General features: G+C 43.3%; 7 protein-coding genes across 12 annotated transcripts; 4 read left to right on the top strand and 3 right to left on the bottom strand.

Annotated features, from left to right (window-relative positions):
* Nucleotides 1-268: 268 nt before the first annotated feature.
* LOC143011508 (uncharacterized) lies at nt 269-2701 on the top strand. Its single transcript, XM_076164403.1, has 2 exons — nt 269-730; nt 1295-2701. Exons 1-2 carry the CDS (start codon nt 538-540, stop codon nt 2251-2253), a joined length of 1152 nt encoding a protein of 383 aa, XP_076020518.1. The 5' UTR covers nt 269-537; the 3' UTR covers nt 2254-2701.
* A 928-nt stretch (nt 2702-3629) lies between these two features.
* Nucleotides 3630-6198, top strand: LOC143011504 (uncharacterized). Of its 2 annotated transcripts, none has more exons than XM_076164399.1 (2): nt 3630-4043; nt 4651-6198. In XM_076164399.1, exons 1-2 carry the CDS (start codon nt 3956-3958, stop codon nt 5892-5894), a joined length of 1332 nt encoding a protein of 443 aa, XP_076020514.1. In that variant the 5' UTR covers nt 3630-3955; the 3' UTR covers nt 5895-6198. The 2 variants fall into 2 exon arrangements, with proteins under 2 accessions (XP_076020514.1, XP_076020515.1); XM_076164400.1 differs by having other exon boundaries at nt 3638-3682.
* Nucleotides 6199-7040: 842 nt separating this feature from the next.
* LOC143011501 (uncharacterized) lies at nt 7041-24435 on the top strand. Of its 5 annotated transcripts, none has more exons than XM_076164394.1 (2): nt 7041-7489; nt 22157-24435. In XM_076164394.1, the coding sequence occupies exons 1-2, from the start codon at nt 7297-7299 to the stop codon at nt 23479-23481; spliced, it is 1518 nt and encodes a 505-aa protein (XP_076020509.1). In that variant the 5' UTR covers nt 7041-7296; the 3' UTR covers nt 23482-24435. The 5 variants fall into 5 exon arrangements, with proteins under 5 accessions (XP_076020509.1, XP_076020511.1, XP_076020507.1 ...); XM_076164396.1 differs by lacking the exon at nt 22157-24435 and adding an exon at nt 18761-20391 and having other exon boundaries at nt 7050-7489; XM_076164392.1 differs by lacking the exon at nt 7041-7489 and adding an exon at nt 17427-18194.
* Nucleotides 9184-10936, bottom strand: LOC143011510 (uncharacterized). Its single transcript, XM_076164406.1, has 2 exons — nt 10617-10936; nt 9184-10198 (listed from the first exon to the last, which is right to left on the bottom strand). Exons 1-2 carry the CDS (start codon nt 10684-10686, stop codon nt 9339-9341), a joined length of 930 nt encoding a protein of 309 aa, XP_076020521.1. The 5' UTR covers nt 10687-10936; the 3' UTR covers nt 9184-9338.
* Nucleotides 11534-13904, bottom strand: LOC143011509 (uncharacterized). The gene is made up of 2 exons (XM_076164404.1): nt 13238-13904; nt 11534-12481 (listed from the first exon to the last, which is right to left on the bottom strand). Exons 1-2 carry the CDS (start codon nt 13428-13430, stop codon nt 11640-11642), a joined length of 1035 nt encoding a protein of 344 aa, XP_076020519.1. The 5' UTR covers nt 13431-13904; the 3' UTR covers nt 11534-11639.
* On the bottom strand, nt 14619-17244 carry LOC143011502 (uncharacterized). Its single transcript, XM_076164397.1, has 2 exons — nt 16858-17244; nt 14619-16248 (listed from the first exon to the last, which is right to left on the bottom strand). Exons 1-2 carry the CDS (start codon nt 16940-16942, stop codon nt 14834-14836), a joined length of 1500 nt encoding a protein of 499 aa, XP_076020512.1. The 5' UTR covers nt 16943-17244; the 3' UTR covers nt 14619-14833.
* Nucleotides 24436-24490: 55 nt separating the features above from the next.
* On the top strand, nt 24491-26505 carry LOC143011512 (uncharacterized). Its single transcript, XM_076164408.1, has 6 exons — nt 24491-24644; nt 24915-25057; nt 25565-25629; nt 25732-25896; nt 25974-26078; nt 26396-26505. Exons 1-6 carry the CDS (start codon nt 24513-24515, stop codon nt 26455-26457), a joined length of 672 nt encoding a protein of 223 aa, XP_076020523.1. The 5' UTR covers nt 24491-24512; the 3' UTR covers nt 26458-26505.
* The last annotated feature ends 441 nt before the right edge of the window (nt 26506-26946 follow it).

Below are 26946 nucleotides of genomic sequence, written 5' to 3'. Positions count from 1 at the left end.
AAAGGTGGGAATTCATCTGGAGTAAAGATGGAGATCTTTCAAAAAATATTTAATTTCGAGACACATTTAGAAAATATGTTATAGCAAAAGTTATAGAGCTGCTCGAGCCTTCAAAGCGCCGTGTGTTGAAATTATTTTTTTTGATAAAAAGCCGTCATATCAGCAGCTTTGTGTTTACAGATGAAACTAAATGATGTTCCGACAACTTATTTTGAAGATCAACTACTGTTTGGCCGGAAGTGAGTTCTCCTATTCCTAGCTTCTTGCTTTGACTAAATCGGCGCCCCGTTGTCTTTGTTTCGTTCTCCTCCGCGTTTCTCCTCTAAAGTTGATGTTCCGTCCAGCAGGATTGAACCTTCAGAGCCTCCGTATGAGACACAAACGCGTCACTTTCAGCTGCTCGCTGTTTTTCTCTGTTTTGATGCTGAATCTTCTCCTGATATCAGATTAAAGAGAAGATACTGACGTTAGCTTAGCTTGTTAGCCGTAAATACACGGACACAGACGGAACAAAGCGGTTTAGCGGAGGGAGTTAAAATGTCTAAAGTCCAAATGCTGAGAGCGTTTGTGAGTCAGAGACTAAGTTCAGCAGTTGAAGAGATATTTGTGCTGTTTGAAAGAACGATAACAGAGTACGAGGACGAAGTTTCTCGATCCAAAGAGGAGAACGAGCGACAACGGAAACTGCTGGAGGCTGTTTGGAGCCCGGAGGTTCATTTAGAGAGAGCAGGTTAGTACATACACACACACACACACACACACACACACACACACACACATTGTGACATCAAACTGGCTGCAGTAGGATTCAGGCTTCCTTTGATCTTTGGGAATGTTGTGATTCCTGTATTGAATGAACATTTGTCTGCATAGCCAAAGGTTTCAAGCATTCCCACATCATCTTTGTTTTGAAGTTGGATCCACTTTGATGACCTGATGATAAAAGCATGTGGAGCGCTGATCCTTTTGTGTATTTGATGGATTAGAGCTTCCTGGCAGTGACTCATGTCAGACCAACATCATTCTGCAGTGCCTCATTATCGTATAGATCACATATATATCATATGTATGTATGTACACATATATGTGACACAGAAGGTGCTAGCTGTTAGCTAAACTGCACACTGTTGTCATCAAAAAATCAAAACACAGTATTTGGGTTACATCATTCCTTGGATCATGTGTGCACTTTGTCTCTTTGTCTCTCTCATTCTCTCTCTGTCTCCCTGGTGGGTCTGTGGGCGTGTGATCTAATATGTGGATCATGTTGTGTGCCCTTCTTTGTCCTCTGCAGATGTCCAGCAGGTCATGGTGCAGCAGGAGTGGAGCTTCAGTGTGAAACAGGAGGATCCAGAGTCTCCTCACATTAAAGAGGAAGAGGAGGAACTCTGGAGCCTCCAGGAGGGAGAGCAGCTTCAGGGTTTGGAGGAGGCTGAGGCCACCAAATCCTCTTTCATTCCTGTCCCCGCAAAGAGTGAAAGTGATGAAGAGGAAGCTGGGCCCTGCCAGAGGAGCCAAACAGAGGAGAACAGAGAGATGGAGCCTCCAGCCTGCAACTCAACTGATCACATTCAATTACAATCTGATGGTGAGGACTGTGGAGGACCAGAACCAGCCCAGAACAGAGACCCCAAGGACAAGGATACAGATTCATCTGAATTGGAAACTAATGAAAGTGATGATTGGAGGGAGATCACAGAACCTCAGTCCAGTTTAAAGACGCTAACAACTAAATGTGACAACGAAAAGAAACCTGTATTTTGCTTAACATGTGAGAAAAGATTTCGCTGTGAGTGTGAGCTGAGAAGTCACATGAGAATCCACATGGGAGAGAAACCATTTATCTGCTCAGTTTGTGGTAAAGGATTCACATATAAATGCAACCTAACAGCTCACATAAGAGATCACTCTGGAGAAAAACCTTTCAGATGTACAGTTTGCGGTAAAGAATTCACTAAAAAGTGCAGATTAACGGATCACATGAGGGTTCATTCTGGAGAGAAGCCGTTCAGATGCACAGTTTGTGGAAAAGGATTCACACAGAAACAAACATTAAACGCTCACATGAGGGTTCATTCTGGAGAAAAACCTTTCAGATGCACAGTTTGTGGTAAAGGATTCTCTCAGAATCCACATTTAATCTGTCACATGAGACTTCACTCTGGAGACAGACCGTTCAGATGTGCAGTCTGTGGGAAAGGATTCACTCAGAAATACAACTTAACTCGTCACATGAGAGTTCATTCACAGTAAGGCCTACAGATGTTCTGTTTGTGGAAAAGGATTCATTCACCTAACGACACAGAAGAATTTGTAGAAAAACCCCTCAGGTGTTTTTTGTAAAAGATTTAATCAGAAGAGACTCAAGAATGTTTGTCCATACAAAGAATTTACTATGATGTCATTGATAAACATATTCAGTCATACAGACAGTTTACATGTGGATTTTAGTAATAACATTGAACAAATGCACAATTTACAGATATGTGCAGTATATCTGAAGTAATGTGAGTATTATGAGTATTGTAACTATGTAAAGAATGTGACTCAGCTGTACAACTTGTGTGAATACATTCAGGCATGTGAAGTGTGTGTACATATGGGATCTACAGTGTGAATGTGTGTGCGTCAAAGTGTAAACGACTGCAGCAGCAACTGGAAAATAAGTTTATGCTCTTGATAAAATGAGGGAAGAAGCTGATCTGATGTGTAGTGGATTTTGGTGCTGATTGGAGGAGATGGTGATCCTGAGCAGGTTTACTGGACCTTGAGGTGAAGAGGTCCTGGGTCGGCGCTGTGTAGCAGCCAGTGGTTTCTCTACTCTCCGGTGATGTGTTGCAGTCTGGTTCTGTCAGATGTGGTGGACGATCCAAACCAGACTCTGCAACCAACAGAGCCTGGGCAGGTTTCATTTGTTGTTACAGGAAATACATTCTTGACAGCAATATGAGGTGAATGTTCATACCCTAATTGAGGTCCCAGGAGACACGGTGTGTTCAATTTTAACCGGGGAGTCGGAATTTCAACAATGCAGTTAGAAAATGGAAGAGATGGGGGGTGTCCTCCAGAAGGCCTTCATCTCTGCAGGCGTACGAGAGCGTTCAGGTCTCAGTAGTTTGTTAGATTTATTCTAAATAGATATATAAAGTCAATACAATGAATGTGTTGTTTGTGAAGATGTCCTTTAATCTGAGCAGGAATGTTATTGATCACCTAACATCTGATTCCTATATTGTTGATGCATATATAAACTATAATAACAACCAGGCTGAGCTCTGAGGTCCAGGGTCCACTTACTGACCGACTGCACCAGAACATTGCAGGGTCGCCGGGGCTTCATGGGGGAACGCATGCAGATGGGTTCAGCTCAACTGAACAGATGAAAACCTGAGTGATTCCTTAGTATTGTCACTAATGTATACTCATGCTGCCTGACAGTGCATCGATGAAGACAAGAGGAAACCCTCAAACATCTTTCTCCAAGTCTGTCTGGCTGGCTGGCTGGCTGGCTGGCTAGCCGTCTGTCCGTTCGTCCGTCCGTCCCGCCCGCCTGCTGTTACATCTACGTGTAACTCTGTAATTCTGAGTAAACGTGAAATTTCACTTTTGTTTTGAAAATCAGCAACTATGTTGGACCGGAAATTATTTGTCTCACTCAAAATGGCGCCCCGATAAGCTAAGTGTTATGTTTACCATGTTTCTCCTCCAAAGTAGATTCCTGAAGCAGCGGGAGTGAAGCATTAGAGTCCGTGTGTGAAGGCAGAAGTGGACTTTCTGCTGCTCGGTTTTGTATTTCGAGTTTTGTTGCTGTTTATTCTCCCGCTAGCCTACAAAGCTATTGCAGTTGGGTTAGCTTGCTATCCGGAAATACACGGACATTAGCGGAAGTTGAATTTACTGATATAGAACAAACTGATTTGAGTTTGTAGAAAACGTTCGTGTAAACGAGTGAAAAATGTCAAAACAACACAAAGTTTTTCTTTTAGAAGAGAATAACGAGCGACAGTGCCACCTGCTGGGCGAAGGTCGCGTCAATGCAGCGGGTTTGTTCACTTCCTGTATTTGTTTGCTTGTTTGGCCAGATGAGGTTTGTTTGCTGATGAAGATGTTAAACATGAACACTTTGCTGTGAACATGACTATGTCACTTTGTTTACATGGATCAGCTGCTTACGTCACATTTCTCCTCCATCATGTTGACAACATTTCTGTGCCATTGGAAACCAAATGAGTTTCCTGTGTTCGTCATGTTTGGGTTTGAAGTTTAGTCAGCTTCACTATAGGAGCTTTAAAGTATCTATGGTCTCTGGATTCACACTTCTTACATCTGTGTTACTTCATCTGAGCTGTTTCACAGTGGACACTTTGTCCCGTCCCAGATGGTTTGCTAGGTCCCACAAAAGCACAGAATTCTACTTCCTGCCTTTATTTTCCTAGAGGAGTCCACACAAAGATGTGAGCGTAACACAACAGGAATGAGTGTAAACATGTTCACAGCGTCGCTCTGTTGGTCGATGAGATTTTGCAGTGAAGTGGGAGAAATTAGCTCATCAGCCTGGAGCCAAACCAGGGAAGTGCAGGTAGAGACACTATAGGAAGCTGAACATGAACTCATGGTCACCTGATGTTTGCACTTCTCTGTTCCCTGCAGATTTCCAGCGTGGTTTGGTGCCACAGGAGTGGAGCTCCACTGTGAAGTCAGATGATCCAGAAACTCCTCAGATTAAAGAGGAGCAGGCTGAAGTCTGGAGCCTTCAGGAGGGGGAGGAGCCTGATGTCATGAAGTTCTCTTCCCCTCTTCTGCCTGTGAAGAGTGAAAGTGATGAAGCTCAGTCTACTCTGCTTCATCAAAGCCAAAGTGAGGAGAGCAAAGAGGCGGAGCCTCCGTCCAACAGCTCAACCCAACAAATGAAACCTGAATCTGATGAAGAGGACCAGGGAGGACTTCAATCAGCCAGTAAGGTCAATGACTCAGACTCTACTGAACCTGAAACTGATGACAGCGTTGATTGGGAGACCAGAGAGCCTCCGTCAATCTTAAAGACTAAAAATAAACAAGTCCCTCTAAACGATACAGGATGTGATAATAACAAGAAATCTTTTATTTGCTCTGAGTGTGATAAAAGATTTCCTTCCAAGTATGAACTGACAAATCACATGAGAATCCACACAGGAGAGAAACCATTTATCTGTTCAGTTTGTGCTAAAGCATTCACTCAGAAATCACACCTTACTGTTCACATGAGAGTTCATTCTGGAGAAAAACCTTTCAGATGTTCAGTTTGTGCTAAAGGATTTACCCACAAATCAAACTTAACCACTCACATGAGAGGTCATAATGGAGAAAAACCCTTTAACTGTTCAGTGTGTGGGAAAGGATTCACTCACAAACAAAGCTTAAATACTCACACGAGAGTTCATTCTGGAGAAAAACCTTTCAGTTGTTCAGTTTGTGGGAAAGGATTCACTCATAAACAAAGCTTCATTACCCACATGCAGCTTCACTCTGGAGAAAAACCATTCAGCTGTCCAGTTTGTGGCAAAGGATTCGCTCAGAAATCGCAATTAACCACTCACATGAGAGTTCATTCTGGAGAAAAACCTTTCAGATGTTCAGTTTGTGGGAAAGGTTTCACTCATAAACAAAGCTTACTGATTCATGATCGGCTTCATTCTGGACAAAAGCCTTTCAAATGTTCAGTTTGTGGTAAAAATTTCAATCAGAAAACACAACTAACCACTCACATGAGTGCCCATTCAGGGGAGAAACCTTTCCAATGTTCAGTTTGTGGCAAAAGATTCATTCATAAACAAAGTTTAAATTCGCACTTGCAGCTTCATTCTTCTGAAAAGCTTCTCAGCTGTTCGGCTAATGATCACAAGTTACAGTTTTAATAAGTGGTTTCTTAGTTTCATCCAACCACCAAGTGTGTGGAGTAACAAACCAACCAAAGGGTGCTGGTAAAGAATCACTGTAGTGTTGTGTTGATGTGCATTTGTTTATCTCTTACAATTTATCACAAATGCTACGACTTTCTCAAAACTAAACACAAATTCAAATGTTGCAGCTACATTCACAAAACTCGACGAACCCAAACAAAGCTTCCCGATCAAACACAGAGCGAGTGACACAAACTAATGCTTAGTTCAAAGTAAACTCATTTTGTCATAAAATAAAGTGTCATATTTTTTTGACCTCCATGTGCTACATCATGTTTTCACTCAGCCACACAGACGACGCTTCAGTGTTTACAGTAAGCTTCTCTCATAATGAACTGAAGGTCTTTACTGCTTTAAGATCTGTGAGGAAAATATGGAAGTGAATGCTTCTTAACATTTTTGTTTTTATATTGTATTGTGAAAACGTCCTCTGTCACTTTACAGTACATGATGAACACGTGTTAGGGGGAGGAGCCTGAACATACGTGTGAGGGGGAGGAGCCTGAATACACGTATGTGTTCCATGAGTCAGAACATTTATCCACAGAACAATAGAGCCAGACTCCTTCAGGGGCTCGTAGAAACGTGTGTGTGTGTGTGTGTGCAGGAGAAGAATAAATGGAATGTCATGTCTATGATCATGCTTCCTAAATAAACGGGGCCCAGCTGTTACTCGTTTCTTTTCTACATTCCAGACTGGATGGCTGCAGGATTTAGCTCAGTGTTCAGATTTCAATCTAAGCTTTTGAATAAACAACACATTCCCAGTAAAAACTCCAGGTGAGATCACTACAGTTTTCGATATGTCCAGCAGGTGGCAGCATTGTAGACCAAAAAACCTGTGGCACTAATTCATCACGTGTTGTGCCTGATAACATCTGCAAGCATAAAAACCTGAAATACCTTAAATACCTTTAGCGCCTCAGCCAAACCTAGAAGTAGAAATACTTTACAATAAGTTCACACATATGAAGTACATATTCAGCTGTTTTATTTTGTAGTTAGAGTACTATTTAATACATATCCGGATACACACTTTTATAGGAGTTGGCTGCAGCAATGCGCCGATACGTTGTAAACCGGAAACGGATGTGATTTCCCTTTAAACTTTTCACCACGTGTCTCAACCCGCTGCGCGTTCCTTCCCTAAAGTTGATGTTCCGTACAGCAGGATTGAATCTTCAGAGCCTCCGAATGAGACTCAAACGCGTCCCTTTGCGCAGCTAACTGTTTTTCTTTTTTTGAAACACACGGACTCGGACGGAAATGATGATTGTCACAGCGCGCGCTAGCGTGACAATCTGATAGAAAACAAAGTGTGTGTGATTGTCGGAAAAGTTCATATCGCCCCGTTAAAATGTCTAAGGTTCAAATGCTGAGAGCGTTTGTGAGTCAGAGACTAAGTTCAGCAGTTGAAGAGATATTTGTGCTGTTTGAAAGAACGATAACAGAGTACGAGGACGAAGTTTCTCGATCCAAAGAGGAGAACGAGCGACAACGGAAACTGTTGGAGGCTGTTTGGAGCCCGGAGGTTCATTTAGAGAGAGCAGGTTAGTACACACACACACACACACACACACACACACACACACACACACACACACACACACACACACACAGAGAGCAAGTTTATTCTCTTTTCTCTTATTGTTTACTGAAGCAGTAAATTCTCCCTTGCTGCTCTGTGGCACCACCAGGGGCGTCCATTTTCAAGATCTTATATGTGATTTTAAAGATCATCTTCATCATCATCACGTTTGTTACTCAGATCTTACTGCAGTGAAACAGATGACATCATCATTCATATCTCAGTAACACACAGATGTGTTTTGTTAGAATGAGCTTCTTGACCTCAGGATGACCTTTGTGATGCACAAACTAACGGCACTATGTTGTCAGTATGAGGAGGATGGGGGCCTGCTGGTGAACAGGTGCAGGGAGCCACAGTGTTTACAGCTCTGATAGAGATTAGACTTACCTGCTCTGTCTGCTCTGGCCTGTAGGGGGAGCTATGGTGTAGTTTTATTGTGTCATGTCAATTAAGGCTGAGAAGACTTACACTTCACAGTTGTATGCGTTGCTATGGAAACGTGGCAACATGTTGATCATTGGCGTATTGAACAGGAGTGCAGACGGAGCTGGTTGGTTACTTATGGTTCCAGATGTGTTGTGTTTACAAAAGATATCAAACAGTGAAGGACAAATGAAGGTCAGCATTTCCTGCACTCCCTGAGAGACAAGGGTGAAGTTCTGATTAGGCCCTGTTCAGACCTGACCTGAACTGGTAGAAGAGTCAAATACATCTACGTTATTAGATCAGAGAGATATTGATAGATAGATAGATAGATAGATAGATAGATAGATAGATAGATAGATAGATAGATAGATAGATAGATAGATAGATAGATAGATAGATCATGTCTACCAATGACATCATCGTTCTTCAACACAATGAGACTTCACTTCCTGTTTCCAAGTCTGTGTTCTCTGTTTAGACGTCCAGCAGCTGGAGTGGAGCTCCAGTGTGAACCAGGAGGAAGTCTGGATCCATCAGGAAGGAGAGCAGCCTCAGCTTCAGAGAGGAGGTGGATGTACTGAACTGGACTGAACTGACCTTGGCCCATGTTATGTTTTATGTCTTCAAGCACTTGCTGAAGTTTCCAGATGAGAAAATGGGAGTAGATGTTGGATTTGTGGCATCGTGTTGCATCCATGCAGTATTTTTATATTCATAACAAACTGAATCTTGATGTCTGCGGCCTCCACTGCTGCTTCCTGATCAGAACTCTTGTGCTTCTGTTGACATGTTGTCCCTCCTGATGTGTTGGGTTCTCCATCGTGAAAGGAGTCACGTGCAGCTGGGGCTCTGTCAGCAAACTGTCAGCTGATCAGACTCAGCAGCATCCATCACGTCTGTGTAGTGAAAAAGTGAATTTCCACGCAACTTGAATGAGACGGCGGCGGCTGCTCTATCAATCAGCTGAGTTCAAGCTTTGCTGCTTCACACCTCTGAACCGAGAGTGACGAGTCACAGCTGCTGCGTTTCTACAAACTGCTGCTCATTAAAACTGTTTAAGAGCTACTATTATGTGTTAGTGGGCGTCCGTACTCTCTGTGCTGACAGGTGCATCATGGGAGGTTGGCTGAGCGCAGTGTCGTTGTTCATTGTTGAGTTATTTAACCTTTGTGTTGGAAAAAGAGGCTGCTTGGGTGGAAATTAGTTTGACTTTTTATTCGCAGCATGCTCCTAAAAACATTCTACAGTTTTGGTGGCACTGTTGAGCAGCTGACAGCTGAGTGACAAAACTAAACAATGTACATGTTTAATATGTTAATAACTCCAATATCAACAATAGGAGACTGCCGCTCCTTCATCTGTGTTCACCATCAATCAAACAGCTAAATGGTTTCTCTCCTGTGTGCTGTACGTGATGCGTTAACATTTTTCCCACAAACGTTTCTTCCTGAATAAATACTCATATGAACTTTTAGGTTTCCTTTGTGAATGAATCTTTTCCCGCAGACTGAACAGTTGTAAGGCTTCTCTCCTGAATGGACTCTCATGTGAACGGTTAAATGTCCTTTCTGGCTAAATCTTTTATCACACACACTACAACTAAATGGTTTCTCCCCTGTATGAACTCTCATGTGGGTCGCAATCTGATTTTGGACTCTAAAATGTTTCTTGCAGAATGGACAGCTGAATGGTTTTTCTCCTGAATGATGCGTCATGTGAACCTTTAAGTTTCCTTTGAGATTGAATTTTTTCCCACAAACTGAACACCTGAAGGGTTTTTCTCCAGAGTGAATCCTCATGTGAACACTTAAGTTTGCTTTACGAGTGAATCTCCTCCCACATTCAGAGCAGACGAAGGACTTCTGTCCATTGTCACTTTCAATGTCATTTAGACGTTTCAGAGTCTTCAGACTTGAACAAGGCTCTCTGGTCTCCTCCCAGTCGTTGCTGTCATCGGTCTCGGGCTCGGAGTTCTTCTCCTCATCAGCTGGATCCTGGTTCTTGGCTGCTTCCTCTTCATCAGATTCTGTTTTCTTCTGTTCACCTGAGCTGCTGGCTGGAGGCTCAATTTGGCTTTGATGAAGCTGGGAGGCCTGAGCTTCCTCTTCATCATCTTCACTCTTCACAGGGACTGCAGTAGGAGAGATCTTGGTCACAAGTTGCACTTCCTCCTCTTCCTCTTTAATGTGAGGAGTTTTCAAGTCGTCCAGTTTCACACTGGAGCTCCACAGCGGCTGAACATCTGCAAGGAACAAAGAAGCACATCTGTGGTTATGACAAAGAGCCCAGTCAGCATAGCATTGGGACAGATTATTACAGAGTGAAGAAGAGCGAGATCATAGAGTTTACAGCTCTGATGTGTGAGCTGAGCTTCTGATCAGATTGACAGCTTTGATATTTCCTATGTTTCCTTATGGAGTTACACAGATGTGCAGAGGAGACGTTGAGTTTATCAGGAAAAGACTTTGGACCGGAAGTGACAGACGAAGTGTTGAGATAAATCAGCAGATTGTTTATCTTCCTGTATAAAGACGACTTTGTTTTGTTTTTTTACAGACTTCATCTCGACAGAGACCTCCGGGTCAGAACGCAGAAGGTCCGCGGATCGAACCTCATCGGTCACGTGGTTTTCAGAGCGCAACGCAAACGGGCAAACGAACCTGATCCGTCGGTGTCCGGCGAGTCGCGTCGTCTCTCGTTTGAACGAACAACTTGGTGGAGTGTTGACATGTTGACTCGGTCAGTCTAATGCTAAGCTAATTTAAAAGCTTCGTAGGCTAGCGGGACATGAACGCTGAGGACAAACAGCGAGCAGCTCAAATGCCAGACGCGTTTGTGTCTCATACGGAGGCCCTGAAGGTTCAATCCTGCTGGACGGAACATCAACTTTAGAGAAGAAACGCGGAGAAACACGGAGCAGAGACTCAGCGAGGCGCTCATTAGATGACAGATTGAAAAGCTTGTCGCAGTAACTAAGCACATCCGGTCACGCAATTCTTTCTCACCTTCAGAATAAAGTCTAAAAGACACAACGAAATCATGTCTTTTCATAATCCCACATCAACATGACGTCAACATTATAATCTCTAAAACAAAAGTGACTTTAAATCTTTACCTCTTAACTTCACAGTGCTGCGTTGGTGTAATCTTAATCTGAAATAAATACCTGGAATTCAAAAAGCTTGTTTGTTTTGTTTGTCACTAACAGCCAGAGATCAGAAATAATTACGCAGATCTGTTTCATGTTCAGCTGTAAGGGAGTTCTGACTGATGCTGATGTCTGACTGAGCCTCACTGGAAGACAACAAACTGTCAGTTGACATTGCAGTTCCCTCTAGTGGGAGCAGACTGCTTTTAGGTGGCGAAGATGAAGGCTTTTATCCACAAACATCAATTAGCCACGACAGGAAGTGAACATCAGACTGAGCTTTAAGAACGCTACTTTGTTTGTGTTTAGACATTGGCACTGAGTTTTGGATTAAAAAGTAATGCAGCTGTTGCACTAATGGAGGCGGAACGAAACACTTTAACCTTTCACACACTTTTACACTTCACACATTCAACATTTAAAGTTAGTCTTTATTAGCATGACGGACATCTGTCAGAGTGAAATCTGTTCTGCATGCTGATGCAGAGACACAACAACATGAACCTCATTTAAAGCTGCAGGCACATTAAGCTTCTCAATGAGTGTGAACATCTCCAGAATGAATTTTCAAGTGAACAGTCAAGTTTCCTTTACGAGTGAATCTTTTCCCACACACTGAGCAGCTGAAGGATTTCTCTCCTGAGTGAACTCTCAGGTGAGCCCTTAAGTTTGCGTTATGAGTGAATCTTTTGCTGCAAATTGAACAGCTGAATGGTTTCTCTGCTGAATGAATTCTTATATGAATCGTTAAGCTGGATTTATGAGTGAATCTTTTACGACAAATATCGCAACTGAAAGGTTTTTCCCCAGAGTGAATTCTCATGTGAATAGGTAAACTTTTTTTATGAATTAATCGTTTCCCACAAACTGAGCAGATAAATGGTTTCTCTTCCATGTGGTTTCTCTTGTGCCTCTTCAGCTCAAATCGAGAATTAAATCTCTGATCGCGTTTCAAGCAAACTAAAGATTTCTTGTCCTTGGCACCTCCTACATCCTGTAGGGGGGCGTCTTCACCGAGCTTCAAACCTGACTGAGGCTCTCTGGTTTCCTTCCAGTCATCATCATCTTCAGTCTCAAGTTCAGAGTAGTCTGAGTTTACTGCTGGCTCTGGTCCTTCACCGTCCTCTCCATCAGCTCCTGTTTTCATCTGTTCAGTTGAGCTGCTGGCCAGAAGCTCCGCCTCTCTTTGGCTCTGCCCATGCTGGGAGCACTGAACTTTCTCTACATCACTTTCACTCTTCACGGGGTCATGAGCTGATGGGGTCACATTAGTCTCCTCAAGCTGCTCTCCCTCCTGATGGCTCCAGAGTTCGTCCTCTTCCTCATTCTTGTGAAGAGTTTCTGGATCGTCCTGTTTCAGCCCGGAGCTCTGGACATCTGCATGGCACAGCGAAGTACAGGAAAGGTTAGAAACCTGCAGCACCGGGACAAACAGAAACCAGGTCCTTTACAACACATGGGCCCTCAGCAGGGTCCCGGTACATTACATTACATTACATCACATTACATCACGATCATTTGGCAGATGCTTTTATCCAAAGCGACTTACATTACATTACCACTCTTCGCAGAGGGGGGAGCAATTGAGGGTTCGGTGCCTTGCTCAGGGGCACCTCGACAGGGACCTGAACCGGCAACCCTCCGGTTCCCAAGCGGAAGCTCTACCCACTGAGCTACTGCCTCCCCATGTTGCAACATAAGGGGATACAACAGACACTGATTTATACGGTACGAGCAGCAAACTGCCCCAGGTCACAGGGATCGGGACTCAAGTCCTGGGGTTGAACGCATCCCAGTCCTTCTGTGACCTGCGTACTCAGCACACGTGTCATGGAGCATGTTTAGACTCAGCGCCTCAGTGTGAAAGAGATGCTGATTGGTTCACTTCATGACATCTGGATGAACAAACATCTGTCCCCACATACACACCTGGGATTTAATTACGTTTGTTACCTTAGAACATCTTTGAAACTGACAACTGTTGCTTTTATCGTCCAGTGTAGACAAAGAGTGTAACAAAGAGAAGAAGTCTGACAAGTTTCTCTTTGCTGTTTACTGAGAAGCACAGGATGCTAATGATGTAGCGTGTGTGAAACCTGCTGTGTGTGTGTGTGTGTGTGTGTGTGTACTAACCCGCTCTCTCTAAATGAACCTCCGGGCACCAAACAGCCTCCAACAGTTTCCGTTGTCGCTCGTTCTCCTCTTTGGATCGAGAAACTTCGTCCTCGTACTCTGTTATCGTTCTTTCAAACAGCACAAATATCTCTTCAACTGCTGAACTTAGTCTCTGACTCACAAACGCTCTCAGCATTTGGACTTTAGACATTTTCACGGGGCGATTCGAACTTTTCCGACAATCAGACTTTCTTGACTTCCGTCAACAGTCCGTGTATTTCCTGTTGGCAAGCTAAGCTAACTCCAATAGCTTTGTATGCTAGCGAGATGATTCAGCAATAAAACGCTGAAAAAATCAGCACAAATCCATCAGATGAGTTTGAGTCTCATAGGGAGGCTCTGAAGGTTCAATCCTGCTGGACGGAACATCAACTTTAGAGAAGAAACGCGGAGAAACACGGAGCAGAGACTGAACGAGGCGCCGTTTGGGTGAAAAGCTAGAAGGGCTAAGAAAAACATTCCCGGTAAAATAGTACTCGTTGGTCTTCAAAATAAAGTTTATCACTGAAAACATTAGTGTCAAAGTAATGTTAAAGAAAAATATGTAGAGAATCTTCTCAAGGCACTCAAGAGAGAAGGCAGCTGCTCTGTTATCTTCCGGCAGCTGGAGCCAATGAAATGAGACGCGGCGCTGCTTCAGTCTGAACACTGAAACAAGAACAGTCATCACTGTAGTTTCCATCATCTCCAGCAGATGGAGCATGACCTCATTGATGTTGGCCTTTTGCATGCGTGAAGAAATAAACATCTGTGCTGTCCAAACATTTTTACTGTCTTAACTCTCAGAAAAAAGATGCAATAACACTTATTATTGTTAAATAACGAGTATAGACATAAATAACAAATACAACTTCAATCAATTGTCAATTATGAAATTGGTGTTGGAAAAAGTCAGTAAATTATAAGAACAAATGATGTTATCGTGTCAATTATATACAATATATATCAGTTACACAAATTATATTCTGCCTCCTTTATTGATCCTTGGGGGAATATGGAGACACAGCTGCGAGTTTAAAATGTCGGCTTTGCTTCAAAGGTTTTAGTTCATCACTGCTTTAGTTGTCTCTTGGGATTAAAGCAAGTTGTTGCAACAGTACAGCCACCGACCTGCAGCTCTACAGCTCCATCGCAAGACACGCCGCAGCGTGGAGCCACAGGAGAGACACGCAGACAGAGATGTCAAATATAAATACATGATATTTAAAAATATGTGTCAAGCATCTTATGCTGCCTTCTACTGAAAATACTGTTAAATTGAAAACTGCAGTGACTGAGCATTGAATCATGAATGTGAAGTTATAATGCAGAAACACATACATGCAATAAGATGTCATGGTTCACTCAGATTTAATGTGAAGCAGCAAAGGAACATAGATACCTGGTTGATACTGGTTCCATTTGAGAGAACAGTTCAGTAAGAATCTACATATATACACTATCAATACTACAACACTCTTCTTCTCGGGTGTCCTTTGGTTGGTGGGTTAGTATGAGGATTCCCCAAAAAACACTGAAACAAAGTTTGGAAGGGTGGGAGACAGGAAGAATCCATTAAACTTGGACTCTTTTAGAAAAGCTTAGGGGCTTTTCTCCCGCATGAACTCTCATGTGAACGGTTAAGTTTCCTTTCTGGGCGAATCTTTTATGACAAATTGAACAGCTAAAAGGTTTTTCTCCAGAATGAATACGCATGTGAGTAGTAAAGCTTGATTTTGAAGTGGATCCTTTTCCACAAACTGAACAGCTGAATGGTTTTTCTCCTAAATGAATTGGCACGTGAGCAGTGAAGTTTGATCTCGAAGTGAATCTTTTTCCACAATCTGAACAGCTGAAAGGTTTTTCTCCTGAATGAATTCTCATGTGATTAGTGAAGCTTGATTTCAATGTGAATCCCTTTCCACAAATGGAACATGTGAAAGGTTTTTCTCCAGAATGAATTCTCATATGAACAGTTAATGATAATTTATGTGTGAATCCTTTATCACACACTGAACATTTGAAAGGTTTCTCTCCTGAGTGAAGTCTCATGTGAACTGTTAAACTTGATTTATGAGCAAATCCTTTTCCACAAACTGCACATCTGAAAGGTTTTTCTCCAGAATGAAGTCTCATGTGAACAGTCAAGCTTCCCTTTAACGTGAATGTTTTACCACAAACTGAACATCTGAAAGGTTTTTCTCCAGAATGGAGTCTCATGTGAACAGTTAAGTTTCCATTTTGATTGAATCTTTTCCCACAAATTGAACAACTGAAAGACCTTTCCCCAGAATGAAGTCGCATGTGAGGTGTTAACTGAGCTTTCCAAGTGAAACATTTACCACAAACTGAACATAAGAAAGGTTTCTCCCCAGAATGAACGCTCATGTGAGTAGTTAAGCCTGCTTTCTGTGTGAATCCTTTACCACAAGCCGTACAGTTAAATGGTTTCTCTCCAGTATGAATTCTCATGTGTCTCATCAGATCTGATTTGAAGTCAAACCTTTTATGACACTTAGAGCAGGTCAGACATTTTTTGTTGATGTCACATCCTGTATCATTTATACGAACTTGTTTGTTTCTCAGAGTCTTGATCCCTGACTGAGGCGCTCTGGACTCCTCCCAATCATTGCTGTCATCAGTCTCAGGTTCAGAAGAATTTGAATCGTAATTTTCACTTGCTGGATCAAAGTTCCTGTCTGGTTCTGGTCCTCCACAGTCCTCTTCATCAGCTTCTGTCTTCATCTGTTCACTTGAGCTGCTGGCTGGAGGCTCTGGCTCTCTGCTCTCCTTAGTTTGGGCTTGATGAAGATGAGAGTACTGAGCTTCCTCATTTTCACTCTTAACAGGGAGGGGACTGAACTCCTCCTCCAGGTCTTGATGCTGTTCTCCACCCTGATGGCTCCAGAGTGCCTCCTGTTCCTCTTTAATGTGAGGAGACACCTGATCCTTCAATTTCATACTGGAGCTCCACTCCTGTAGATGGACATCTGCAAAGGAACACAACAAGATGTAAACATGAAGTCATGCTCAGCCAAATGCGAGTCCCCTGTGTGGGTTCATCCGGGTACTCCGGCTTTCTCCCACTGCCCAAAGACATGCAGGTTCATTTGATGACCGTAGGTCTGTAGAGTGAAAGTGTGTGATAGATGGATAAGATAGACTTTATTGATCTCAAACTGGGAAATTGGGATCTGTTTGTGTGTCCCTACGACCGGTCCAGGGTGGCCCCTCCCTCGCCCGTTGACTGCTTGGAGTGGCTCCAGCGACCCCATGACTCACTAGTGGATAAGCTGTGGGTAATGGATGTGTGTGTGTGTGTGTGTGTGTGTGTGTGTGTGTGTGTGTGTGTGTGTGTGTGTGTGTGTGTGTGTGTGTGTGTGTGTGACTGTGTGTGCAGCGTATTAACAACACTGTGGCTTGAGGGGGGGCGATGCATCTCCATGACAACAACATTGCCTAATCTGTTTATTTAATTTTCCCAATTTTATGAAGCTGAATCTTTGGTGGTATTTTCTCTTGGTAGGACAGAAGAATGTACTTCATTATTAATCCAACATGAGTGTGCACACTGGGGGAGAACACAAACATGAACGAACCTCCTCTGTGAAGCCCGGAGTTCACTTTGCATTCTTGCTCCTTTTCTTCTCCTAAAAATGAAACTTCTTGGAGTTGTGACATCATGACGCGTTGCTATCAGACAGTCAAGCTAACTAGCGCGGCGTCACAAAGCTCCGTTTGTGACCGTGGCATTCCAGCTAACAAGCTAAGCTAACTGCTGAAGCGTTGTATGCTATCAGGAGAAGAGTCAGCAATAAAACAACAACGAGCGTCCATCAGACAAGTTTGAGTCTCATACGGAGCCTCTAGGGGTCCAATCCTGCTGGAAGGAACATCAACTTTAGAGAAGGAACGCGGAGGAACACGGAGCAGAGACTCAGCGAAGCGCCATTTTGGACAAACCGTAAAAGGCCATAATAAAAGCACTCACTTCCGGTCACAGGGTAGTTATCGATCTGCTACAGACACGCGTGACGTCACCACAGCTGTCATAGAGTCTGTATAAAACAAAGCAACAGCTGAGTTATTTGTGTTTGTTGCTTTTGTTTACATTTTGTTTTTGTAAAAAGTGCCTTTAGTTTTACAGCAATGAAGTTCCACTTAATAACAAAGCTGATAACAATGAGCAGAGTTTATAACACCGAGGGGAAATGACAAGGAAACACCCGAGATTAACCCGTGATGTGCTGGATTGATCCTGAACTTTGAACTCCATCTTGTTTGTGAAGGATCACACTGGTCTTCACAGCAAACTATACATTTGGAGTTTGTCCGTCATGAAGGACGATGAGGAACAAAACAACGTCTGGTTCTGTGTTGCAAGGGGATTCACAGATTCGAACTTCATTACTTTATTTTGAAGGTCAACACCTGACGCGAGACATTTCTCTTAATGTGACTAGCTTGTCATAGTATCAACAAAATGGCGCCCCGTTGTCTTTGTTCCGTTTTCCTCGGCGTTTCTTCTCTAAAGTTGATGTTCCGTCCAGCAGGATTGAACCTTCAGAGCCTCCGTATGAGACACAAACGCGTCACTTTCAGCTGCTCGCTGTTTTTCTCTGTTTTGATGCTGAATCTTCTCCTGATATCAGATTAAAGAGAAGATACTGACGTTAGCTTAGCTTGTTAGCCGTAAATGTACGGACACAGACGGAACATAGAGGTTTAGAGGAGGGAGTTAAAATGTCTAAAGTCCAAATGCTGAGAGCGTTTGTGAGTCAGAGACTAAGTTCAGCAGTTGAAGAGATATTTGTGCTGTTTGAAAGAACGATAACAGAGTACGAGGACGAAGTTTCTCGATCCAAAGAGGAGAACGAGCGACAACGGAAACTGCTGGAGGCTGTTTGGAGCCCGGAGGTTCATTTAGAGAGAGCAGGTTAGTACACACACACACACACACACACAGAGAGAGAGAGAGAGCAGGTAAGTACACACACACGCGCGCACACACACAGAGCAGGTAAGTACACACACACACACAAAGAGAGAGCAGCTTAGTAAACACACAAACACACACACACACACACACACACACACACACACACATACTGAGGAGGTAAGTACACACAATCACACACAGAGAGAGACACACACACAGCTGGTTTGTTTATTCTGTGTTTACACACAAACTGAATTATATTGATGAAACTGAACTTCAGGTGATTTTGTTAACTTTGTCAATGCAGTGTTTTGTGTTTCTATGACGACCTGAGTTTATTCACTCATTCTAATCTCTTCCTCTCTTTGCCGAAGGGTTGTATCTTTGTCACATATTTGTTAAGAATGTGAGGATCTATTGTTTTGATCATCTATTGATTATAAATCATTCAGTCTCATCTGTATGTGGCCGACTCACAGAGCTTCAGCCTCAGGAGAACAGGAGAACGTCCATACAAACAAACCGACTCTGACATGATGTTTGTGTCTCTTTGTCCTCTGCAGATGTTCAGCAGCTGTTGGTGCAGCCGGAGTGGAGCTTCAGTGTGAAACGGGAGGATCCAGAGTCTCCTCACCTGAAAGATGAACAGGAGGAACCTCGGAGCCATCAGGAGGGAGAGCAGCTGCGAGGTCTGGAGGAGACCGATATCATCAAGATCTCATCCGATCCTGTCCCTGTGAAGAGTGAAAGTGATGAAGAGGAAGCTCAGTTCTCCCAGTTTCATCAAAGCCAAACTGAGGAGGACAGAGAGGAAGAGCCTCCAGCCTGCTGCTCAACTGAACAAATGAAGACAGAAGCTGATGAAGAGGACTTTGGAGGACCAGAACCAGCTGGATACATGGATCCAGCAAGTGAGGAGAAGGATTCAGACTCCTCTGGAACTGAAGCTGATTGGGAGGAGACCAGAGAGCCTCAGTTATATTTAAAGAAAAATCAACAAGCCGCTCTCGTTGATTCAGGAAGTGACAATGACAAGAAATCTTTTGCCTGCTCTGAGTGTGATAAAAGGTTTGAATTCAAATCTGGTCTGATGATTCACATGAGAATCCACACTGGAGAGAAACCATTTCACTGCTCTGTTTGTGGTAAAGGATTCACACAGACATCAAATTTAAACAATCACATGAAACTTCATTCTGGAGAGAAACCTTTCAACTGCTCTGTTTGTGGTAAAAGTTTCACTCATAAAGCAAATTTAACTAGTCACACCAAAGTTCATTCTGGAGAGAAACCTTTCAACTGTTCAGTTTGTGGTAAAAGTTTCACTCATAAAGCAAATTTAACTGTTCACATGAGGATTCACTCTGGAGAAAAACCATTTAGCTGTTTAGTTTGTGGTAAAGAATTCACTTATAAAGCTGACTTAAATATTCACATTGGACTTCATTCTGGTGAAAGACCTTTCAGCTGTTCACTCTGTGGGAAAAAATTCACCCGTAAAACAAATCTGAACGTCCACCTAAGAAGTCACTCCGGAGAAAAACCTTTCAGATGTTTAGTTTGTGGTAAAGGATTCACCCGTAAGTCCAGCTTAACCTTTCACATGGTGCTTCACTCTGGAGAGATGCCCTTCAGATGTTCAGTTTGTGCTCAACAATTCACTAGGAAAACACACTTAAATATTCACATGAGAATTCATTCAGGAGAAAAACCTCTCAGCTCGTTGTGAAAGGGGACAAAGTTTAATGGTTCCTCCTCCAAGTTCTGTCAACATTCTCTGTGCTTTTTAAATTAGCCGACCAGCAGCTGCAGGACGCTGGAGAAGAAGAAGAGAATTGTTGATGCTGTTCAGACTGTTGGCTGCAGGTGTTGATGGTTTTTCATGACTCTTGTGCCTTTATGTTGTATTTCATCATTGTTATGTTGCAATGATCTTGTTTGGTTGTAGTTTGTACGTTTCCTCTGCAGTTGATGAATATTTGTTTCTGTGGCTCCAGATTAGCTTCCGCTAACATGCTACAGATCTGCTGATTGTTGTGCTTGGGAGGGACCACAGGATCGTTTTCATCCAGCTCCTTCAGACCTGCGCCCCTGTTTGACCCCCCTGCTCTGGATTTGGTTCAGACCTCTTTGTGTTTGTGAACCAGGAAACTTTACATAATTTGTTTAGTCCTAATAAATTTCAGTGAATCTTCATTTCTTTCCTGCATTTCTTCACCTGTGCAGACACTGTTTACACTCATGCTGCTGCAGACAGATATGACCACTTAACTGATCTCTCAAGGGAAATCCATATGGGTTAAATGTGATTGGAGTGGAGAGTTCTGTTGCTTTGTGTCTAAACAGCTTCTGGTTCATTCCAAACGTGTTTCCACTTCATGTTGTGTTTGCTGTCTTGCTGTTTGTTTTTGCTCCACACAGACACACACACACACACACCAACTAGTTTAATACCGAAGATTGGAATTTTATTGTTTCTTGATCATTGGCGATCATCCATTTGATATTGATCCATTCCTTTTCCTGTGTCTGGAGCATAATAATGATCATGAGAGGCTCCTTGTGTCTGTGGCCTCCCCGTCCTTCAGGAGCCTTTCTGAGTGTGTGTCTGTTCTCCGTGTGTGCCTGGGTATCCTTCCCCTGCAGTGGCTTCAGTCAGGATCAGTGTGTGAGAATGAAGGAGTATTTATTTCAAACAACGATCATGAGCTCGTTCTCATATCTGCTTTGTAGTTGTGTCTTCGCTCTCAGACATTATTGTGAAGATCAACGGCTCCAGTTCGACCGGAAGTTGTCTTAATGCGGTTGTTTTGAAAATAATCCAAAATGGCACCTCATTGATTCTCTGCTCCGTGTTCCTCCGCGTTTCTCCTCCAAAGTTGATGTTCCGTCCAGCAGGATTGAACCTTCAGAGCCTCCGTATGAGACTCAATCGAGTCTGATGAACTTTGAGCTGCTTGCTGTTTTGTTTCGGTGTTTTATTCTGATTCATTTCTCGCTAGCATACAAAGCTACAGCAACTAGCTTCGCTCGGCTGTGAAAATGTCTAAAGTCCAAATGCTGAGAGCGTTTGTGAGTCAGAGACTAAGTTCAGCAGTTGAAGAGATATTTGTGCTGTTTGAAAGAACGATAACAGAGTACGAGGACGAAGTTTCTCGATCCAAAGAGGAGAACGAGCGACAACGGAAACTGTTGGAGGCTGTTTGGAGCCCAGAGGTTCATTTAGAGAGAGCAGGTTAGTACACACACACACACACACACACACACACACACACACACACACACACACACACACACACACACACAGACACAAACACAAACAGAGAGAGAGCAGGTTAGTACACACACACACACACACACACACACAGAGCAGGTTAGTACACACACACACACACACAGAGCAGGTTAGTACACACACACACACACACACACACACACACACACACACACACACACACACAGAGCAGGTTAGTACACACACACACAGAGCAGGTTAGTACACACACACACACACACAGAGCAGGTTAGTACACACACACACACACAGAGCAGGTTAGTACACACACACACAGAGCAGGGTAGTACACACACACACACACACACAGAGCAGGTTAGTACACACACACACAGAGCACACTCAGCTCAGCATCACTCTGAAGTCTGCAGTAAGTTTTGGAGAGATGATTACATCATCTTCATCATGTGAGCTCAGGGATCTGAAACAAGCTGCTGCCTCTCGTTTCGTCTGTTTCCTCTGTCAGCCTCAGCAAGCTGCAGTTGTTGATAGCATTAGCAACGCTACATCATACAGAATACAACAGGTAGAGCCGGTCTGGGACAAGGTTTAAAAGGTTAAAATGCATAGATGAGGGTCGGCCTATTGGAGCATCAACCCAGAGGAGTAATCAAAACAGACGCATGTTTACATGATGTGGATTTGTTTCCTGTGCTCTGTGCAGATGTCCAACAGCTGTTAGTGCAGCAGGAGTGGAAACAAGCCCCAGTAACTCCTCACATTAAAGAGGAGGAGGAGGAACTCTGGAGCCATCAGGAGGGAGAGCAGCTTCAGGCTGACATCAAGCTCTCTTCCTCTCCTGTCCCTGTGAAGAGTGAAATTGATAAAGAGGAAGATGATTTACCCCACCTTCATCGAAGTCAAAGTGAGGAGAACAGAGGGGCAGAGCCTCCAGCCAGCAGCTCAACTGAACAGATGAAAACTGATGGAGAGGACTGTGGAGGATCTGAACCAGGCCACAACTTAGATCCAGGTCTTGAAGACAAGGATTCAGAGTCTTCTGAACCTGGGACTGAAGATGATGATGACTGGGAGGAGACCAGAGAACCTCAGACAGGTTTAAAGACTCTGAAAAGTAAACAAGTGCCTGTATGTGATACAGAATGTGACGGTGACAAGAAATCCTATATCTGCTCCGAGTGTGATAAAAAATTTTGTTCAAAGTATGGACTGACGAGGCACATGAGAATCCACACTGGAGAGAAACCATTTATCTGCTCAGTCTGTGGGAAAAGATTTGCTCATAAGTCGAGCTTAACTGGGCACATGAGAATTCATTCTGGAGAAAGACCTTTCATTTGCAGTGTTTGTGGTAAAAGTTTCACTCATAAGTCAAACTTAAGTGGTCACCTGATATGTCATTCTGCTGAGAAACCTTTCAGTTGTTCAGTTTGTGGAGAAGGATTCACTCAAAAAGGAAGCTTAACTGTTCACATGAGACTTCATTCTGGAGAAAAACCATTTAGCTGCAGTGTTTGTGGTAAAGGATTCACTCAGAAAGGAAGCTTAACTGTTCACTTGAGGCTTCATTCTGGAGAAAAACCTTTCAGTTGCAATCTTTGTGGTAAAACGTTCACCCAGAAAACACAACTAACTGTTCACATGAAAAGTCATTCTGCAGAAAAGCCTTTCAGGTGTTCAGTCTGTAAGAAACATTTTACATTAAGGAGCAGTGTTATGACCCACATGAAGATCCACACTGGGGAGAAACCTTTCAGTTGTGTTTTTTGTGGTAAAAAGTTCCTTCAGAAGGTGAGCTTAACTGGTCACATGAGAATTCATTGTGGAGAAAAACCATACAGTTGCAGTGTTTGTGGTAAAAGATTCACATGGAAAGCACACGTGACTGTTCACATGCGACTTCATTCTGGAGAAAAACCCTTCATATGTTCAGTTTGTGGCAAAAGGTTCATTCATAATGGAAACCTAAAAGTTCACATGAGAGTTCATGCAGGAAATAATGTTTGTGAGAAAAATGTTGCCACTTGAAATCCACATGGTACAACTCACAGAGAGGAAGTCATTCAGCTCTGAGGTGTCAGACAACCAGAAGTGGCAGGGACGTGACCTCAGAGTAAAGCCTCTCTGCTGCTGGCTTAATGGTAACATTATAAACATTTAATTGGCTCTTTCCTGCTATGTCCCACACACCCATCAAGTTTAAAATATCTATTCAAAATAGTTCAAATGCTATGGAAGATGGGGTGCAGGGGGTGGGGGGTTTAGATGGCAGAGGGAGCCACAGAGTCCTGGAGGTGGAACACCCCGGCATCCCTCTGGGAAGCAGCCGTCTAATGCTGAGACAACTCAGGAGCCACGGAGCTGAAAGAGCCCTGGTCTGGACTGATCCCCTCTCTGGGACCAGGACACAAGTTTCTCCCTTTGGGTTTAGGGTAAGTTGTTTGTAAATAGTGTGTGTGTGCGTGTGCGTGCGTGTGTGCGTGTTAACTGTATTTTTGCCATGTTTCATCATTTGACTTGTTGTGTATACATGTCATGAAACCTGCAAAGATGATCAGAACCATGTGAGGAAGCTGAGACATGTCTTCATCACGGAGTGGCCTGTTGTATGTTGACTAATCCTGTAAACAAGTGGTGTTAACTTGTTTTTGTCTGTATTTTGTGTGCTTTATTATTTAGATTATTAAAAGAATAAGGATTAAATCTGCACAGTTTGTCCATGATGTCTCCAATGTGATGAAGTGAAGAATCACATCAATGTCTTCTGTCCTGTTTTAACCTCTGATTCTGTTTAATGTCCTCAGCTGCTCTGTCATGCTGTGTGAGGGTAAACGGGGCCTTCAGTGGGCTGATGTTTATTTTTGAGAAATCAGTTTATGATTGATTCACTTATTACAAACAGTTTTGGAATGTCCCCGCTGGGACTGAGAGCAAAGGTTGGATGAAGGAAAACAAGTGAGAGAAAGAAATGTTGGAAAATCCCAGATTCACTCAGACACACACACACACCCACACCCACAGCCTTTATATGCTCTGCCCTCTCTAGGCCGTCTGTCCAGATGTTCTCCTCCATGATGAGTGTGTGTCTGAGTCTTTGTCTGCTGGTTGCTGGTCTGCGTCTCAGTGGCGGCGCTCAGGCTGATGAGTGTCCTCAGGTCCTCGAGCCGCTGCCTACGGAGTTCGACACCAAGGTTACAAACCTGGATCCTCATTGGTCTCACTTATTTCATTCTGATGATTGACACATTACATATTCTGTGTGTGTGTGTGTGTGTGTGTGTGTGTGTGTGTGTGTGTGTGTGTGTGTGTGTGTGTGTGTGTGTGTGTGTGTGTGTGTGTGTGTGTGTGTGTGTGTGTGTGTGGGTGGGTGGGTGGGTGGGTGGGTGGGGGTGTGTGTGTGGGTGTGTGGGTGTGTGTGTGTGTGTGGGTGGGTGGGTGGGTGGGTGCGTGCGTGCGTGCAGATGCTTGGCAGGTGGAATTTCATCCAGGGTTACACGGATTATCCGAAATTTGACACAATCCTGAAGCAGACGGAGAGCTCCTGGATCTCCAACACGGTGGCAGCAGACAACACAACGTGGCAGATGAGCCAAGAGAACAAAATGTGAGACAAACTCTGCTTTGATCTGTTTGTATGAAGGCGAACCAAACTTAGTGACTTGTCCGTGTTTGGTGAAATGATGTGAGTGAGCTCAGTGATGAAGAGGAGCAGTAAACATGGAGTCGCTCTTCCTCATGTTTGGTCTCTAATAGAGAAATGAGCCTCATCATGTTCTACTAAGAGACAAACATGACTCAGCTCAACCTGAGCTCAGCTGATGATTACAGGAACTAGAGTTACCATGGTAACTATAGGCTGTGGGCCCAACAGGTCCTCATCTTCTTCACACTAAATCAACCTCAAGCCAGTGTGAAATAATTTTTGTGATATATTCAGGGTTTTCTTGTGTAATTACACAGTTTTCAATTTGTAACTTCAAATTATGCAAATCGCATCTCTCTCTCTCTCTCTCTCTCGGTCTCCTTCCCTCTCTCTCTCTCTCTCTCTCTCTGTCCCTCTGTCTCTCTCTCTCTCCTCTGTGTCTCTCTCCCCCCCTCTCTCTCTCTGCAGCAATGGAACTTGTGTAGCCTCATTGGTAATCTTTAAAACTGAGGGAAACGTTTTCAAGCAGTCAAGTGAGTAAATACGACAGAGAAACCCAAACAAATGTTAAGTTACAGCAGTGTTTGATGTTAAACACACACACACACACATACACAGTCACGTTGTGTGTGCAGTTGGTACCCTCAGCTCTTCCTTCGTGATGCTGCCCAGCTGTGCAGGCTGCATCACCCTGAGCATCAACACCTCCATCACCGACCCTGAGAAGATGCTCCGCCCCTTTGGCTTCAACATGTCCTTCACAGAAACCCAGATCTTCGCCCGCTCCTTATATCTGTTTGGTAAGAAGCAGAATGAGAGAGAAGCAGTCAGAAATGTTGAGCTTCAGAAACATGAATTCTTTCTTTTGTGTTTCCAGCCCGGGACACTTCAGTGGAGGCTCCAGGCCTGGAGAGCCTCCAGCAGCAGGCCGTCTGCAGTGGCTTCACCCAGCCAGCCGCCTTCACCTACGACCCCAAATCAGGTTCATTCAACTTTCCTTTACTGTCACAGAGGGGGGGGGAGTGAGTTCATTGAAAATATATGAAGATGACATCTTGAATTGATATTGAGTGACAGCTGTTGTGTTGGACCTGACCTTTGACCTCTGGGTCGGACAGATATCATCATTATTCTAGTAAAAGTAAACACTTTGTTTCTTTCAAACAACAAAGACAAACTCAAGATAAACAGATGATTCCCTTTATTGTGTCCCCCGGTTACCATGCCGACCTCTGACCTACATAAAGACATGAACGTCTTTGTCTTCACCTCTCTGACCTCCATCTTGGTTCTTTTCAGGTTTCTGTGCTGCAGGAGAAGGAAAAAAGGTTTTCACCCAGGAACCCGAAACAAACGAATGACCAAATAAAAATGCACATGAAACATTAACATGAAACATAAACATGAAACCTGTCTGTGTGTCCTTTCTGTTACACAATCTGTTATAGCTTCAAACACACACACACACACACACACACACAAGCTTTGATCTCTGTTAATGAGGAAAAAGACGATCAGGTTTAAACAATCAAAGTTCAATCAATCTAAATTATTTGCAACATTTTGTTGCATATTTCATATTTCAGATAAAAAACATTGAATCTGTGTAAAGAGCAAAGATCACCATGGAGACCAAAGCACCAGCAGATACAAGAAATATAAAAGATAAGAAATCAAATATGATCAAATGCAACAAACAATTAATGGATCAAATGAAACCTGTTTAATATTTATAAACACTCGAATAATAAATAAGCTGGACGCTCATTCAGAGGTCAGAGGTCATGAGCACAACAACCTGCAACAAAGAAGAACAATGAAGCATTTAATGTTGATGACATAGGGCCTCT

The sequence above is a fragment of the Genypterus blacodes genome, unplaced genomic scaffold (genome assembly GCF_046128005.1).
Source record: "Genypterus blacodes isolate CSIRO-AG114 ecotype Tasmania unplaced genomic scaffold, CSIRO-AGI_Gbla_v1 ptg000134l_1, whole genome shotgun sequence".
NCBI lineage: Eukaryota > Metazoa > Chordata > Actinopteri > Ophidiiformes > Ophidiidae > Genypterus > Genypterus blacodes.
Note: the sequence above shows the minus strand (reverse complement) of the source record. Positions and strands in the feature narration are given on the sequence as shown.

Excerpts from the sequence above, each read along its gene's own strand:
- LOC143011501 (XM_076164394.1), top strand. The coding sequence starts at position 7,297 with ATGTCTAAGGTTCAAATGCTGAGAGCGTTTGTGAGTCAGAGACTAAGT. Across the intron at positions 7,490-22,156 it reads GGTTCATTTAGAGAGAGCAG|ATGTCCAACAGCTGTTAGTG; the intron begins GTTAGTACACAC and ends TGCTCTGTGCAG.
- LOC143011509 (XM_076164404.1), bottom strand. The coding sequence starts at position 13,430 with ATGTCTAAAGTCCAAATGCTGAGAGCGTTTGTGAGTCAGAGACTAAGT. Across the intron at positions 12,482-13,237 it reads GGTTCATTTAGAGAGAGCGG|ATGTCCAGAGCTCCGGGCTG; the intron begins GTTAGTACACAC and ends TGTGCCATGCAG.
- LOC143011502 (XM_076164397.1), bottom strand. The coding sequence starts at position 16,942 with ATGATGTCACAACTCCAAGAAGTTTCATTTTTAGGAGAAGAAAAGGAG. Across the intron at positions 16,249-16,857 it reads CTCCGGGCTTCACAGAGGAG|ATGTCCATCTACAGGAGTGG; the intron begins GTTCGTTCATGT and ends GTTCCTTTGCAG.
- LOC143011512 (XM_076164408.1), top strand. The coding sequence starts at position 24,513 with ATGTTCTCCTCCATGATGAGTGTGTGTCTGAGTCTTTGTCTGCTGGTT. Across the intron at positions 24,645-24,914 it reads CTACGGAGTTCGACACCAAG|ATGCTTGGCAGGTGGAATTT; the intron begins GTTACAAACCTG and ends GCGTGCGTGCAG. Across the intron at positions 25,058-25,564 it reads ATGAGCCAAGAGAACAAAAT|CAATGGAACTTGTGTAGCCT; the intron begins GTGAGACAAACT and ends CTCTCTCTGCAG.
- LOC143011504 (XM_076164399.1), top strand. The coding sequence starts at position 3,956 with ATGTCAAAACAACACAAAGTTTTTCTTTTAGAAGAGAATAACGAGCGA. Across the intron at positions 4,044-4,650 it reads AGGTCGCGTCAATGCAGCGG|ATTTCCAGCGTGGTTTGGTG; the intron begins GTTTGTTCACTT and ends TGTTCCCTGCAG.
- LOC143011508 (XM_076164403.1), top strand. The coding sequence starts at position 538 with ATGTCTAAAGTCCAAATGCTGAGAGCGTTTGTGAGTCAGAGACTAAGT. Across the intron at positions 731-1,294 it reads GGTTCATTTAGAGAGAGCAG|ATGTCCAGCAGGTCATGGTG; the intron begins GTTAGTACATAC and ends TGTCCTCTGCAG.
- LOC143011510 (XM_076164406.1), bottom strand. The coding sequence starts at position 10,686 with ATGTCAACACTCCACCAAGTTGTTCGTTCAAACGAGAGACGACGCGAC. Across the intron at positions 10,199-10,616 it reads GCCGGACACCGACGGATCAG|ATGTTCAGCCGCTGTGGAGC; the intron begins GTTCGTTTGCCC and ends TGTTCCTTGCAG.